Source organism: Entelurus aequoreus, linkage group LG01 (genome assembly GCF_033978785.1).
Source record: "Entelurus aequoreus isolate RoL-2023_Sb linkage group LG01, RoL_Eaeq_v1.1, whole genome shotgun sequence".
In the NCBI taxonomy this organism is placed as follows: Eukaryota; Metazoa; Chordata; class Actinopteri; order Syngnathiformes; family Syngnathidae; genus Entelurus; species Entelurus aequoreus.
Genome location: NC_084731.1, coordinates 20,182,905 through 20,197,012, shown reverse-complemented (window position 1 = coordinate 20,197,012; position 14,108 = coordinate 20,182,905). Strand labels below are relative to the sequence as shown.

Sequence of the window (14,108 nt, the reverse complement as noted above, 5' to 3'; positions counted from 1 at the left end):
ATAAGATTTTTCCTCATTGTTTGCGGAACCTTCTTAATCTTTTGGACATATTTTCACAGCAATCTGGCCTTAAGCTTAATTATGATAAATGTAAAATGTTAAGGATTGGAAATCTAAAGGGAACGTCCTTTCGAATGGAATGCAAAGTGCCTGTTTTGTGGACAGATGGACCAGTTAACATACTTGGTGTTGTTGTCCCAGAAAATCTGGAAGATCTAGGCTCAGTAAATTATGATAATCGACTAAGAAAGCTGTACAAAATTATGCAATTATGGAAAGGGAAATCCCTAACCTTGTATGGTAAAATGTCTATTGCCAACTCGTTAATTATTCCTCAATTTATTTATTTGTTTTTGTCATTACCAGCTCCATCACAAAACTTTTTTAAGATTTATGAGCGGAGGGTCTTCGATTTTGTCTGGAACGGCAAACCAGAAAAGATTAAAAGAAAGGTTTTGTACAAAGAGTATGAATATGGGGGCCTGAAACTTCTCAACCTTGAAGCTATGTGTCTGTCTTTAAAAGCATCAATTATTCCAAAGATGTATTTAAACATTGAGTGGTACACAAATGTCCTGTTGGACAAAAAACATGTACTGTATCAAAATAAATTGTATCCTTTTTTACAAGTGATCCCCTCCCAGAGAGTCTGCTGGGAAACATGGTGGGGTTCATAAAGGAAACAATCCACTCATAGTGGTGTTTTCAATTTTATGTGCCAGAAAAAAGAGACGATATTTTGCAGCAGTTAATATGGATGAACTCTAATATTGTAATAGATGGAAAGCCTTTCTTTTGGAAAAATATGTTTGAAAGAGAAATCATTTTTGTCAATGATATTATCAATGAGAATGGTAAAATTATGAAGTATGATGAATTTAGAGCTATGTATGGTGATGCTTGCTCAAGCTTTTCATTTTATCAACTAACTGGAGTAATTGGGAAAAGATGGAAACAAATAATTAATTATGGGACTACTAAATTATTAGTTTGTAAACCTCTAATAAGAAATTCTAGTTGGCAAAAAGGAACTAAAATAAATAGAAAAATATATAATTTTTATTTAATAAAGAAATCTTTGAAGGCTGCCTCATACAACACAAATGGAAAATGGGAGGACTTTTTTGACTGCCCGTTGCCATGGGATGCCATATTCAAACTAATCTATAAAACTACTATCGATGTGCAAAATCGTTATTTTCAAATTAAAATTATTTATAACTTCTTACCCACAGGAAAAATGTTAAAATTATGGAAAATGACAGAGTCAGATGATTGCCGATTTTGTTGTCAGGAGCCTGAATCCACCCTGCATTTGTTTTGGTATTGTCATATTGTGTCTTTGTTTTGGGTGGAAGTTGAAAAAAATGTGTTTAAGGATTGGTGTGTTTATGAAGCTTAATGTGGTTTCTGTTATTTTAGGAGAGTTCATTGACAATCATGATTTAGTCAATTTAATTATAGTACTCTGTAAAATGTTTATTTTTAAGGCCAAAAACAGATATTCACTTAGTATTACTTTCTTTAAAACATTTATTCAGTATTTTCTAACTTTAGAAAGTTACATGGTTGAAAACGATAATGATGCCAAAAAACATTAAAAAAAAGATGAGAAGTCCTCAAAGGCTTATTTTCAAAGTATAATTATGTTTATAGATTATATGATATCTGTTGTTGTGTTCCCTAATTTGAGTGACCTGGACATAATCTGGACTGTACATAAATGCTTATTTTGAAAATGTAATTTTGTTTATAAATTATATGCAATCTGTTGTGTTCCCTAATTTTTTTCTGTGTACATGAATGAAGGTGTGTGTTGCTGAGTCCGACTTGGACATTATCTGGACTGGGCCTGGTTTAAAAAAACCTTTAAACAAATCTAATTTCATTGACAACCTGGTCTGTTGAAGATAAGGCCCTTTTTTAAAAAAAAATAAAATAAAATAAGATAAATAAATAAAAAACATTTTCTTGGATAAAAAAGAAAGTAAAACAATATAAAAATAATTACATAAAAAATAGTAATTAATGAAATTTGTTAGTGGACCAGCAGCCTATACAATCATGTGTGCTTCAGGGACTGTGTCCCTTGCAGATGTGTTGTCTATGTTGTGGGAACCAGAATATTGGTAGCAGAAAGAAATAACCCCTTTTGTGTGAGTGGGTGTGGATGAGTGTGCATGGGGGAGGTTGTTTGGGTTGATGCACTGATTGAAAGTGTATCTTGTGTTTTTTCTATGTAGATTTAATTTAAAAAAAAAATAAAAAAAAATAAATAAATATATATATATATATATATATATATATATATATATATATATATATATATATATATATATATATATATATATATATATATATATATATATTAAAATTTTTTTTTTTTTTTTTTTTTTTTAGAACAGGCCCGCGGGCGACTCATCTGGTCCTTACGGGCGACCTGGTGCCCTTGGGCACCGCGTTGCTGACCCCTGCCCTACATGTTCTAACATTTAATCTTAACATACCATTCACTGCTCTACTAACCTTCTCTTTCAGTAACTCATTTTTCATCATTATTTCCCTATCTCTCCTACAACTGTATTGATACATGCTCTACATCAGGGGTGTCCAAAGTGCGGCCCCGGGGGCCATTTGCGGCCTGCAGCGAAACATTGATGGTCCGCAACACATTTTAAAATAATACTACAAAAAAAACATTAAACTAAAGTAATATTGTCACCGATAACATAAAGCTGGCATGTAGGCAGTTTTTTACTTTAAAACTATAATTTCCTAAAAATAAAAAAAAATACTAAGTAAAAACACTTTTTTTTTTTTTTACAGCCTTTGATAGTAGGCTAATATAGCAAATATAGACACTTACATCATGTGTTGCCTTCATTATAACACTTATGAATCAATCAATCAATCAATTAATGTTTATTTATATAGCCCTAAATCACAAGTGTCTCAAAGGGTTGCACAAGCCACAACGACATCCTCGGTTCAGATCCCACATCAGGGCAAGGAAAAACTCAACAAAGTGGGATGACAATGAGAAACCTTGGAGAGGACCGCAGACGTGGGCGACCCCCCCCCCCCACACCCCCCCAGGGCGACCGGTGCAATTGACGTCGAGTAGATCTAGCATAATATTGTGAAAGTCCAGTCCATAGTGGATCTAACATAATATCGTGAAAGTCCAGTCCATAGTGGATCTAGCATAATATTGTGAAAGTCCATACTCCAGTCCATAGTGCATCTAACATTAGAGTGAGAGTCCAGTCCATAGTGGGGCCAGCAGGAGACCATCCCGAGCGGAAACAGGTCAGCAGCGCAGAGATGTCCCTAACCGATGCACAGGCGAGCGGTCCACCCCGGGTCCCGACTCTATTTATATTTATGTTTATATAAGGCTTTTCATTTTTTCCGGCTCTAGACAGATTTTTTTTTGTGGTATTTTTGGTCCAATACGGCTCTTTCAACATTTAGGGGTTGCCGACCCTTGCATTAGAGCAGTGTTTTTCAACCTTTTTTGAGCCAAGGCACATTTTTTGCGTTGAAAAAATTGGGGAGGCACACCACCAGCAGAAATCATTACAAAACGAAACTCAGCTGACAGTACAAAGTCGTTGTCGCAAGTGTTGGATATGAATTCAAACCATAACCAAGCATTCATCACTATAGCTCTTGTCTCAAAGTAGGTGTACTGTCACCACCTGTCACATCACACCCTGACTTATTTGGAGTTTATTGCTGTTTTCCTGTGTGTAGTGTTTTAGTTCTTCTCTTGCGCTCCTATTTTGGTGGCTTTTGCTCTTTTTTTGGTATTTTCCTGTAGCAGTTTCATGTCTTCCTTTGAGCGATATTTCCCGCATCTACTTTGTTTTAGCAGTCAAGAATATGTAAGTTGTTTTTATCCTTCTCTGTGGGGACATTGTTGATTGTCATGTCATGTTCGGATGTACTTTGTGGACGCCGTCTTTGCTCCACAGTAAGTCTTTGCTGTCATCCAGCATTCTGTTTTTGTTTACTTTGTAGCCAGTTCAGTTTTAGTTTCGTTCTGCACAGCCTTCCCTAGGCTTCAATGCCTTTTCTTAGGGGCACTCACCTTTTGTTTATTTTTGGTTTAAGCATTAGACACCTTTTTACCTGCACACTGCCTCCCGCTGTTTCCGACATCTACAAAGCAATTAGCTACCGGCTGCCACCTACTGATATGGAAGAGTATTACACGGTTACTCTGCCGAGCTCTAGACAGCGCGACACTCAACAACAACACATCATTTGCAGATTATAATTACTGCTTTGCAAAAAATATTTTTAACCCAAATAGGTGAAATGAGATCATCTCCCACGGCACACCAGACTGTATCTCACGGTGTGCCGCGGCACAGTGGTTGAAAAACACTGCATTAGAGCATTGTTTCTTAACCATAGGGCCAGGGCCCATTGTTGGGCCACGAGCGCCCCCTACAGGGCCGACAAAAAATATCTGTTTCTCAGCAGTGGTCCGGTTTTAATACACTTTTCCACCACTTGTGTCAGTAATGAAAATATCAAATAAACAGAATAATCCTTGAACTAAATTAAAGAGAAGTTTCTTAAGCGCAAAAATTATGACTAAAGTGGTGAATGTGTATTTTTGATTGCACTTTAATTGTATTTACAGTTTATTTAAGAAACATATTGTTAGAATGTATTTATGTGTAATTGTACGTAAATGTATTACTCCCTTCTTTTGCAGTGTATTTGTTTAATATTTAATTGTATACTCAGCCTATGCATGGTTTCAGATTTTTTGACAAGGTTTATCCTGTTAAACTGTAAGTAGGCTAGATATAATTATTGAATACCATTAAAATCAAAAGTAAGATGAGTAATTCAGTGTTAATATTTGAGTCTCTCGTGGAAAAGTTGGGCCCCGAGGTCAAAAAGGTTGAGAACCCCTGCACTTGAGGGTTTCCCCACCCTCTCTTAATGAGCTGCTCTGCCAGCAGCTGCGTCAATCAGCTGTCAAGAAGCTTCAAGGAGTTGAAAAGCTGCCAGGAATTCCGTCAGTCATGACTGCCTGACAAGAAAAATGGAGAAAGTTTATCCCCCCAAAGGTAAGATGTTGCACCTGTGCTCAGTTTTGGCGACGACTCTAATCGAGATATTCAATTCTTCCTTTAGATATGGACAGTTTTGAAGTTTTTTCACCGTCGGAGCTGGACAGCAAGTTCTTCGTGGACCAGCTGTCGACATCGAGAGTGTCCGCTGATGGATCTGACTCCAAACCCTACAACGTGGCCTTTCTCTGCACGTCTTCAGACCTGGCTTCTCCGACTCCGGGACAGTGCCCCAACGACTCCGACGTCCAAGAAGCTAAGAAGTCTCTATTGCTGGTACCGCCGCAGTGCAAGTCCTCTACTCCCTACTTGCTCCTTCAAAAGCAGGAACAGGATGCTTATTTTGACCAGTCGTACAATGACCTTACCGCCTCGCAGATGTCCTGGGACCAGTCTTTGATCAAGCCGGCGAGCAACAGCCCAAAGCTCTGCATGGAGTTGAGCGCTCTGGAGAACGTTGAGGGTCTGAATGTGTAGATGAGTCAAATTTCAACGCCTTGCCTTTGTGTTTCTTAGTGGATTTTAATCAACTAGTTGTCTTTAACAAATGACCTAATAAATGCTGTAGTGTTTTAAGATTGATGTGTTTTTTATATTGTTTTCACCTAGATTGGCTCAATTTAAGTAAAATGCAGTGCACTTAAACAGGGTTCTGGTGAGTGTGCAGCCAAAGGGGAGGGGCTAATTGAAATGGTTGCAAATCACCATTAAAAGGCGAAGAGGAAGCGGGTTAATGTCGTAATCATTCCCGGTAATTGGACCGCATGACAGTCAATAGCGGCATAGACCTACTAAAGTGTACTTTTGGAAACATTCTATTTGAGACACCATCTTCAGCTCCTTTTTAGCTTTTTTTTGTGTTGACTTCCAAGTAATCACTAGGGATGTAATCAACTTTAGAGTACTCCAATGTCAGTGGCGGGCTGTGTGTTTCCCACCTAGGCCTTCAGTGACGTCCAACTTCAATGATTACCTCTCAAAATACCATAATTGATGTCACCACGTGACCATTGCTGTAGAAATACTATAAACATTTACGCACTACTGGACATTGAATCACAACAGTGATATTTTCTGGCACATTTAAAAATCAAATGCATCAGCAATTAAAACATTAAAACAGGTGGTTAATTGGTTAGGTATTTATGTATTAGCATATTGGGTTTTCTGCTGCATTTATTGTTGTTTCTGGGGTTAAATGTATTTTATATGTATCTTGGTGAGACAATTTATTTAAAATCTGTTTTAACTTAAAGGGAAAAGAGTCAATTTTCTTTCACTTGTTTAATGGTTAAGAGTTTGATAGCCTAATAATTGTAAATTATGGGATTGATAATTGATTGATTTTTTTACAGCATGTTAATCTTGTGTTTTGTCCTTAAAGGTTTTTCACCTAAAAAGACTGCTAAAAAGACTAAACAGAAAAAAGATGTTTCTTCGTTTGGAGAAACTGTTGCAAACTAAAGGAAAATAAAAGCATTTTTTTTTCCATAACTTGAGTTGATTTATTTTGGGAAACCTTGTTTAATGCATCCAGCGGGGCATCACAACAAAATTAGGCATAATGTGTTAATTCCACAACTGTATGTATCGGTTGATATCGGAATCGGTAATTAAGAGTTGGACAATATCGGAATATCGGATATTGGCAAAAAAGCCATTATCGGACATGTCTAGTTTAGGGATGCAAAATGAATGGCTGCTATAAACAAGGTATATATCACTACTTTTTCCTGCGGCCACTATTTGACTGTATATGTAATCAGTACACACATTATCATGCACAAAGCAATAACCACAACCAATCAGGAGCAGGGAACCTTGACATGAGTTTGACTTGGCTGGAATTGAACCGGCAACCCTCAGTTTACAACCTGACTTTTTTTCAAGGACACTCCCTGTACCCACTGAGCCATGCCACCCACGTGGCATCTTATTTGATTAGATTTTCAAGGTTCAACAGTGCGCGTGACGGCACATTGCTGGTGCAAGCGTGTTAGTTGAAAGGCCCACCTTGACTTATGTCCTGAAGTCAACTGAACTTATTAATATGGGGTTTTAATGAGTTGTCATGTTTTTGGCTAGTTGAAGTTGTCATAACTCTTCTAACTTGGTTGTGATGGGCAATTTGTTCTGTCAACTTGACAACAATAGTCCTGACTAAAAGCCTAAATCACTTTTAACAGTGTAGGCTTACTATTCACTGATCAGTACCAACATATTTGAAGTACAAATCATGTCATAATAAGATCTGAGTATTATCTAATGTGATCACTATTAGATCTTAGCATTTGACGGCCAAGGGTCTGAAAACTTAGTACAAATCAGGTGTCCTTTTTCAACGATTTATTTCCGGTAATGAGAAAATTAAATAAAATATTTTTAAATAAAATTACACAACCTATAAAACTACAGTTTGCTGGGCTCTGCCACTGGTTTGACTCTCAAGACCCCCTCCTGTGAACAAGAAGCAGCCAGAACCCCATCTCTTCTCCACAGACGGCCTTGAACCAGTCCTCTACTGCCCCCTGTAGGACAAAACACGAACACAACTTTAACATTCCCTCACATTTTACACCTATGAACAATTTCGAATTGGGTTGGCCAACATTTTTCCTGTTTTTACAAAATGAAAATTGCAGAGATCTAGTCTTTTTTTTTTTTTTTAAAAAAAGCTTATTTCATCCCAAATAAAAGGCAATACGCTTGGTTTGCCAGAACATTAACACATTTTCAATTTAAAAATAAGCATTTGTTCATTTGCATCTTGTATTTTCAGTATGCAGTTTTATTTACTATTAGAGCTACTTTGACAAAAATAATGAGGTTTCATGTTTAATTTATACGACTGGGATCATTTAAATTGTACTTTAGTTAGGAAGCAGATCTCCACTCAAACGGTGCAGTCATGGTCTTTGTGCTATTTTGGGATAATTTGTCAAAACAATAGAAGCATATTGTCTAAATTGAACATAGTTACAAAAATACTGAGAGTTTAAGCAAAAATAATTTAACCCTTTAATGAGCTACTAAAAATCAACTGGCGAGCTACTGCTTGGAGACCAATTCAGTTATAAATAAATGATAAATGGGTTATACTTGTATAGCGCTTTTCTAGCTTCAAGGTACTCAAAGCGCTTTGACAGTATTTCCACATTCACCCATTCACACACACATTCACACACTGATGGCGGGAGCTGCCATGCAAGGCGCTAACCAGCAGCCATCAGAGGCAAAGGGTGAAGTGTCTTGCCCAAGGACACAACGGACGTGACTAGGAAGGTAGAAGGTGGGGATTGAACCCCAGTAACCAGCAACACTCCGATTGCTGGCACAGCCACTCTACCAACTTCGCCACGCCGTCCCAGTTATTAGACATGACATGGAACTAAACTCGGCCGTGCTGCCCATCAACCAAAACTTAGAGGAATCAGTCTTTTTAGGAATGACTGAAATGCCTTCAAAAAATCTCTCATTGAAATGTCACCAACAAAATCATAGTACTTTACAAAGCACCGTGTTTAAGTAGTTTTGTCCTACTAATTTTGGCGGTCCTTGAACTCACCGTAGTTTGTTTACATGTGCAACTTTCTCCGACTCTGCCACAGAAAGACGTGTTTTATGCCACTCCTTCTTTGTCCCATTTTGTCCACCAAACGTTTTATGCTGTGCGTTAAAATGCACAAAGGTGAGCTTTGTTGATGTTATTGACTTGTGTGGAGTGCAAATCAGGCATATTAATCGATGCTAACATGCTGTTTAGGCTAGCTGCATGTAGATATTGCGTCATTATGCCTCGTTTGTAGGTATATTTGCGCTCATTTAATTTCCTTTACTTATGTCCTCTGTGTATTTAATTTATATTTGCATGTCTCGTGACACATTATCTGTATGTAATATTGGCTGCATTTCTGATAGATGTTTGTGTGCCATGTTGTTCCAGACCACAGCAAACATTACTTAGCTTGCAAAGATTGTAATAAATCCATTAGAAGAAGCCGGCCTGCAGTTTCCTTTAACTTGGACACACACATCTATACCTTTGGTTTTTCCAAGCCAGTAATTTCCAGGATTTATCTCACCCTCTGAGAAGCCTTCGTTTTACTAATGATTTCCAATGTTGTAAAAATGTGTAGAATAAATATTACATTTCAACATTTCTGTCAACAAAGATGTGCAGATAGACACATGGTCATTTTGACAGTAGGCTAATACAGCTAATATAGACACATCATCATTATAAGGCTTTTTCTAATTTTTTGCGTTTTCAAACATATTTGTTGTTGTTGTATTTTTGGTCCAATAGAGTTTAATATTAGATTATTCAACGAGGTTGATACTTAATTCAGACTCCCTTTTGAATCGAATCTTTGAATATTGGAAGACAGCTCGACCTCAAATGCACTATTGGGATGGCACGCAAACCCTGGACTCTATGTGCGTTGCAATGTGAATTAGTTAAGATTTTTTTCATAAACCATAGTTTACCACGGTTAAAAAAATCAAAACAAAACTCTTCCGAGCCTGCAAAAAGTAATGCATGGTAATCAAGGAGAGGTGAAAGAGACGCTGACCTGCCCATGGGCTCTCACACTCGTACAACAACCATTCATCGCTGCGGAATGTGTTGTGAAACCACATGGCGTGGTCCAGGGAGGCCGTGAACTCGGCCCTGTACTTTGGATAAGGCAGAATTGCAATGCCCAGTAAGGCAAAATCCGATATATAAGCAGCAACGCAACAATGCAGCTTCATGTTGCCTTCACCTGTGCACACACACAAAACATTTAGTACATTTCAGATTCCAATTCATTAAATTCAAGGAAATCTCTTTCATCTTTATCATCATGTCAAATAGGAGAAATATACCAATGTGTCCACGTGCTCGCACCCAAAATAATTTCTTAGGGTCAGCTGCGGCAGGTCTGTAAAACTGTGAAGGGTTGACTGGTTTGATGTCAATGGGGACTTCATTTGCCAGCAGTTTGCTAAAGCCTTGTCTCGCATTTTCAGCCAGGTCGGGTTTACTGTAAGTAGAGTTCACTTATCATACAACTTATTGCTTACAATAAAAAAAGGTTCTACTTTTTTTGCATCTTAGGATCATTTGTAGCATTTTGGTTGTCACATATTTCACACAGACACAGTGATTTTTTTGTTAATAAATAGTCTACCTGAGATAAATCTGGATGAGTTCCTCCACAGTAAGGAGTTCTTCAGGCGGAACAACCACCGGCATGGTGAACTGGTGCTGCAGGGGGCTTGGCTGTGGCATTTGGAAGGACGCCTGGCAGATCATTATGGGTTGTCCATGCTGGATGGCTTTCACCGAGCGCACTGTAAAACTGCGACCATCTCTCGTGCGGTCCACCTGGTACAGCACGGGAACTTTAGGATCCCCTAAAGTATTTTTAAACAATAAATAAAACATATCAGATGTGTGGAATTATTTTTTTTAAATGTATTTAAGGCAATGACATAAAAAAGTACAAGGTTGACAACACGTAATAATATAAATTAATATAATGCAAAAGGTAATGTACAGTATCTAAGCATGATGGTCCAGTTTTGCCTGAAAGGGAGTGGGAAGAAGATAACTGTGGAGGGGGGCGTGGCCTGCGGACCTGCAGCGAAGCGGGGTGTGCCAGGACCGGATTCGAGATCAGCGACAGGTGCGTAGATGGCCCACCTGGGCCTGCTTATCTAATCACCTGTCGCTCTGTTAAAAGGCAGCAGCCGGCGAGGAGAGGGGAGTAGGAGTTGGAGCACGAGCAAGAGCAAGAGAGAGACAGACCGAGAAAGACAATTGATGAAAAGCACCAGAAAGACATTATTTTGAAAATAAAACAGTATTGTGAACCTGGAACTGAACTGTCATGTCGGTGATTGGTGGTCCGAGGAACCCAGAGGAAGGAAACTTCCACAATACCTTATTTAATCCCACCCCCAGTTCTCAATTCAGTGATTAATACATTGAGTTTCACTCTTACTTTGTTTAAGGATTATAACACAAATGTTGTATCATGGTGGCATTACCACAGGTAACAATAATTATTACACTGTAACAATAATTTGTATCAACAATGTAGGAAGAATGAACATACCAACAATGGTAATAGACAAAATACCAACAATGGTAATAGACAACATAGCAATAATGGTAAAGAAACATTGAGCACATGTTAACACTTTGAGACAGAGTACAACAGCAGGTCAAATTAAAGACTCTCATCTCTATATTAGAACCAAACCCCATCTTTGTATAATAGTTTAAATCGATTAATAGTTTGGCATTGCCTGTGTTGTAAGTCCAGTTTGTTCCATAGTTTTATTCCGCATACAGACACACAAAAACGTTTACGTGTGGTTTAAGCTCTCGGCAATGAGAAATATCCAAAGCCTCTCAAGTTATGAGCCTGCACTCGTCTTATAAAAAAACGTTGTAGATTAGGCGGCAGTAATTTGTTAAATGCTTTATATAAGATTATTGATGTATTATATTTAACCAGATCATCAAATTTGAGCAACGTTGATTGCATAAACAGATTATGAGTATGTTCTAAATAACCAACGTTGTGAATGATCCGCACTGCTCTTTTCTGTAATATGATCAGAGGATGAATTGTGTTGTGGTAAGTATTCCCCCATACTTCAACACAGTATGTAAGGTATGGCAGTACCAAGGTGCAGTATAGAGTACGGAGTGCATTTTCATTGAGGTATAGTTTTGTTTTGTTTATAAGTGAGAGGCTGTTGGAGATGTTTGTTTGAATGTGTCTGACATGAGGTTTCCATGATAGTTTACTATCAATTATTACTCCCCAAAATGTATTCTCATTTACGATTTCAATTCAGTACCATCAATACTTATTTTTTGTTCAGATGTTATGTTGCGATTTCCAAACATCACTATCTTAGTTTTATTTATATTCAAGGATCATTTATTTCTGTCCATCCATTTTTTTTTACTATGTTTAGTTCTGTGTTTACTGTATTTATGAGCTCATTATAGTCATCACTACTGTAGAATATGTTTGTGTCATCTGCAAATAGTATACATTTCAGTATTTTGGATGTATTGAATATATCATTAATGTACACATTAAGCAGTTTTGGCCCCAGCACGGACCCTTGGGGGACACCACAAGCAATGCCAAGAGTATCTGATAAATACTCTTAAATACCTTTTTTTAACCAGTCTCCAGCCAGCTCCCTAATTCCATATATTTCCATCGTACCTAGTACAATTATATGATTAATGGTATCAAAGGCTTTTTCTTAAGATCAATAAAGATATCAACTGCATATGTTTTATGCTCCAGTGCATTAGTAATTTCTTTAATAGCTTCAATAGCTTTACCATGAATTGATTAATGTGGACCCTGACTTAAACAAGTTGAAAAACTTATTCAGGTGTTACCATTTAGTGGTTAATTGTACAGAATATGTACTCTACTGTGTAAACTGTACTGTTTCATATAATGTATTCTCTTCCTTTGCAATCTACTAATAAAAAAGTTTCAATCATTCAATCAAAGTTATTGCCATTGAGGCTGTTCTTTTGGACCTAAAGCCTTACTGACCGCCATTGATTATATGATGCTTCTCAAGAAACGATTTAAGTCAAGAATTAAATAGTTTCTCTAAGATTTTTGAGAACTGAGGCAAAGGAGAAATTGGTTTGTAATTGGTAAAAGTGTGTTTGCTGCCACTTTTTTTTTGACTGATTGAGACTTTTATTAGTAGATTGCACAGTACAGTACATATTCCGTACAATTGACCACTAAATGGTAACACCCGAATAAGTTTTTCAACATATTTAAGTCGGGGTCCACGTTAATCAATTCATGGTATAAATATATACAATCAGCATAATACAGTCATCACACAAGTTAATCATCAGAGTATATACATTGTTTGGTTGATATCAGCACTTCAGTCATCAACAATTATATCATCTGAGAAATCAACATTGAAACAGTGTAGGTCTGACTTGGTAGGATATGTACAGCGAGCAGTGAACATAGTGAGCCCAGAAAGCATAAGAACAAGTATATACATTTGATTATTTACAATCCGGGGAGGTGGGATGTGGTGGGGGGAGGGTGTTAGTCTAGGGTTGTAGTTGCCTGGAGGTGTTCTTTACACCTGTTGGGAGTGCATTCCATATTGATGTGGCATAGAAGGAGAATGAGTTAAGACCTTTGTTAGATCGGAATCTGGGTTTAACATGGTTTGTGGAGCTCCCCCTGGTGTTGTGGTTATGGCGGTCATTTTCGTTATGGAAGTAGTTTGACATGTACTTCGGTATCTGGGAGGTGTAGCGAATCTTATAGACTAGTCTCAGTGCAAGTTGTTTTACTCTGTCCTCCACCCTGAGCCAGCCCATTTTGGAGAAGTGGGTAGGAGTGAGGTGTGATCTGGGGTGGAGGTCTAGAAGTAATCTGACTAGCTTGTTCTGGGATGTTTGAGTCTAGATTTGAGGGTTTTGGAGGTGCTGTGGTACTGGGAGGTGCATGCGTAATCGAAAAAGAGTTAAATGAGAGTTCCCGCTAGAATCTTCATGGTGCTTTTGTTGACCAGAGAGGAGATTCTGTAGAGAAATCTTGTTCGTTGGTTGACCTTTTTGATTACCTTGGTTGCCATTTTATCACAGGAAAGATTAGCCTCTAGAATGCAACCTAGGTAGGTGACCTCATCTTTCCTGGTGATAACAATGTAAAAACACTTTGTCCCTGGGTGGACGCGAATGAACAGCCTTTGTAGGAAGTTAGAACACAAATAGATACTAATAATTTTCAAACTGAGATTCACACAAATGATATTCTGGCAATGGGGTATTTTAAATCAACAAAAGAAACTCGCAGTGCAATTTAGCTTACCTGCTCTGACAAAGTAGCAGTGTAGAGAGTGGGCATACAGGTGATCACTGACAGATTTGGCTGCAGCAACAAGGGCTTGACCAATTATTTGACCCCCAAACAAGCGCTGAGTGCGGGGTACCCAGTGATGTGT

The 14,108-nt window shown here is 37.8% G+C and overlaps 2 protein-coding genes across 2 annotated transcripts in view; one reads left to right on the top strand and one right to left on the bottom strand.

Moving 5' to 3' along the window:
• The first annotated feature begins 4,930 nt into the window (after positions 1–4,930).
• Positions 4,931–5,669, top strand: si:ch73-303b9.1 (uncharacterized). The gene is made up of 2 exons (XM_062045500.1): positions 4,931–5,090; positions 5,158–5,669. Exons 1-2 carry the CDS (start codon positions 5,066–5,068, stop codon positions 5,568–5,570), a joined length of 438 nt encoding a protein of 145 aa, XP_061901484.1. The 5' UTR covers positions 4,931–5,065; the 3' UTR covers positions 5,571–5,669.
• Positions 5,670–6,617: 948 nt separating this feature from the next.
• Positions 6,618–14,108, bottom strand: part of acot8 (acyl-CoA thioesterase 8) — a 7,917-nt gene continuing 426 nt past the window's right edge. Inside the window, exons 2-6 of the mRNA XM_062045456.1 lie at positions 13,976–14,108; positions 10,268–10,493; positions 9,963–10,120; positions 9,668–9,859; positions 6,618–7,621 (exon numbers count right to left, since the gene is read on the bottom strand). The exon at positions 13,976–14,108 is cut by the window's right edge and continues 4 nt beyond it. Of these exons, the coding sequence (XP_061901440.1) occupies positions 7,503–7,621; positions 9,668–9,859; positions 9,963–10,120; positions 10,268–10,493; positions 13,976–14,108 (828 nt within the window). The 3' untranslated portion in view covers positions 6,618–7,502. The remainder of the gene's footprint in view (positions 7,622–9,667; positions 9,860–9,962; positions 10,121–10,267; positions 10,494–13,975) is intronic.

Excerpts from the sequence above, each read along its gene's own strand:
- si:ch73-303b9.1 (XM_062045500.1), top strand. The coding sequence starts at position 5,066 with ATGGAGAAAGTTTATCCCCCCAAAG. Across the intron at positions 5,091-5,157 it reads GAAAGTTTATCCCCCCAAAG|ATATGGACAGTTTTGAAGTT; the intron begins GTAAGATGTTGC and ends TTCTTCCTTTAG.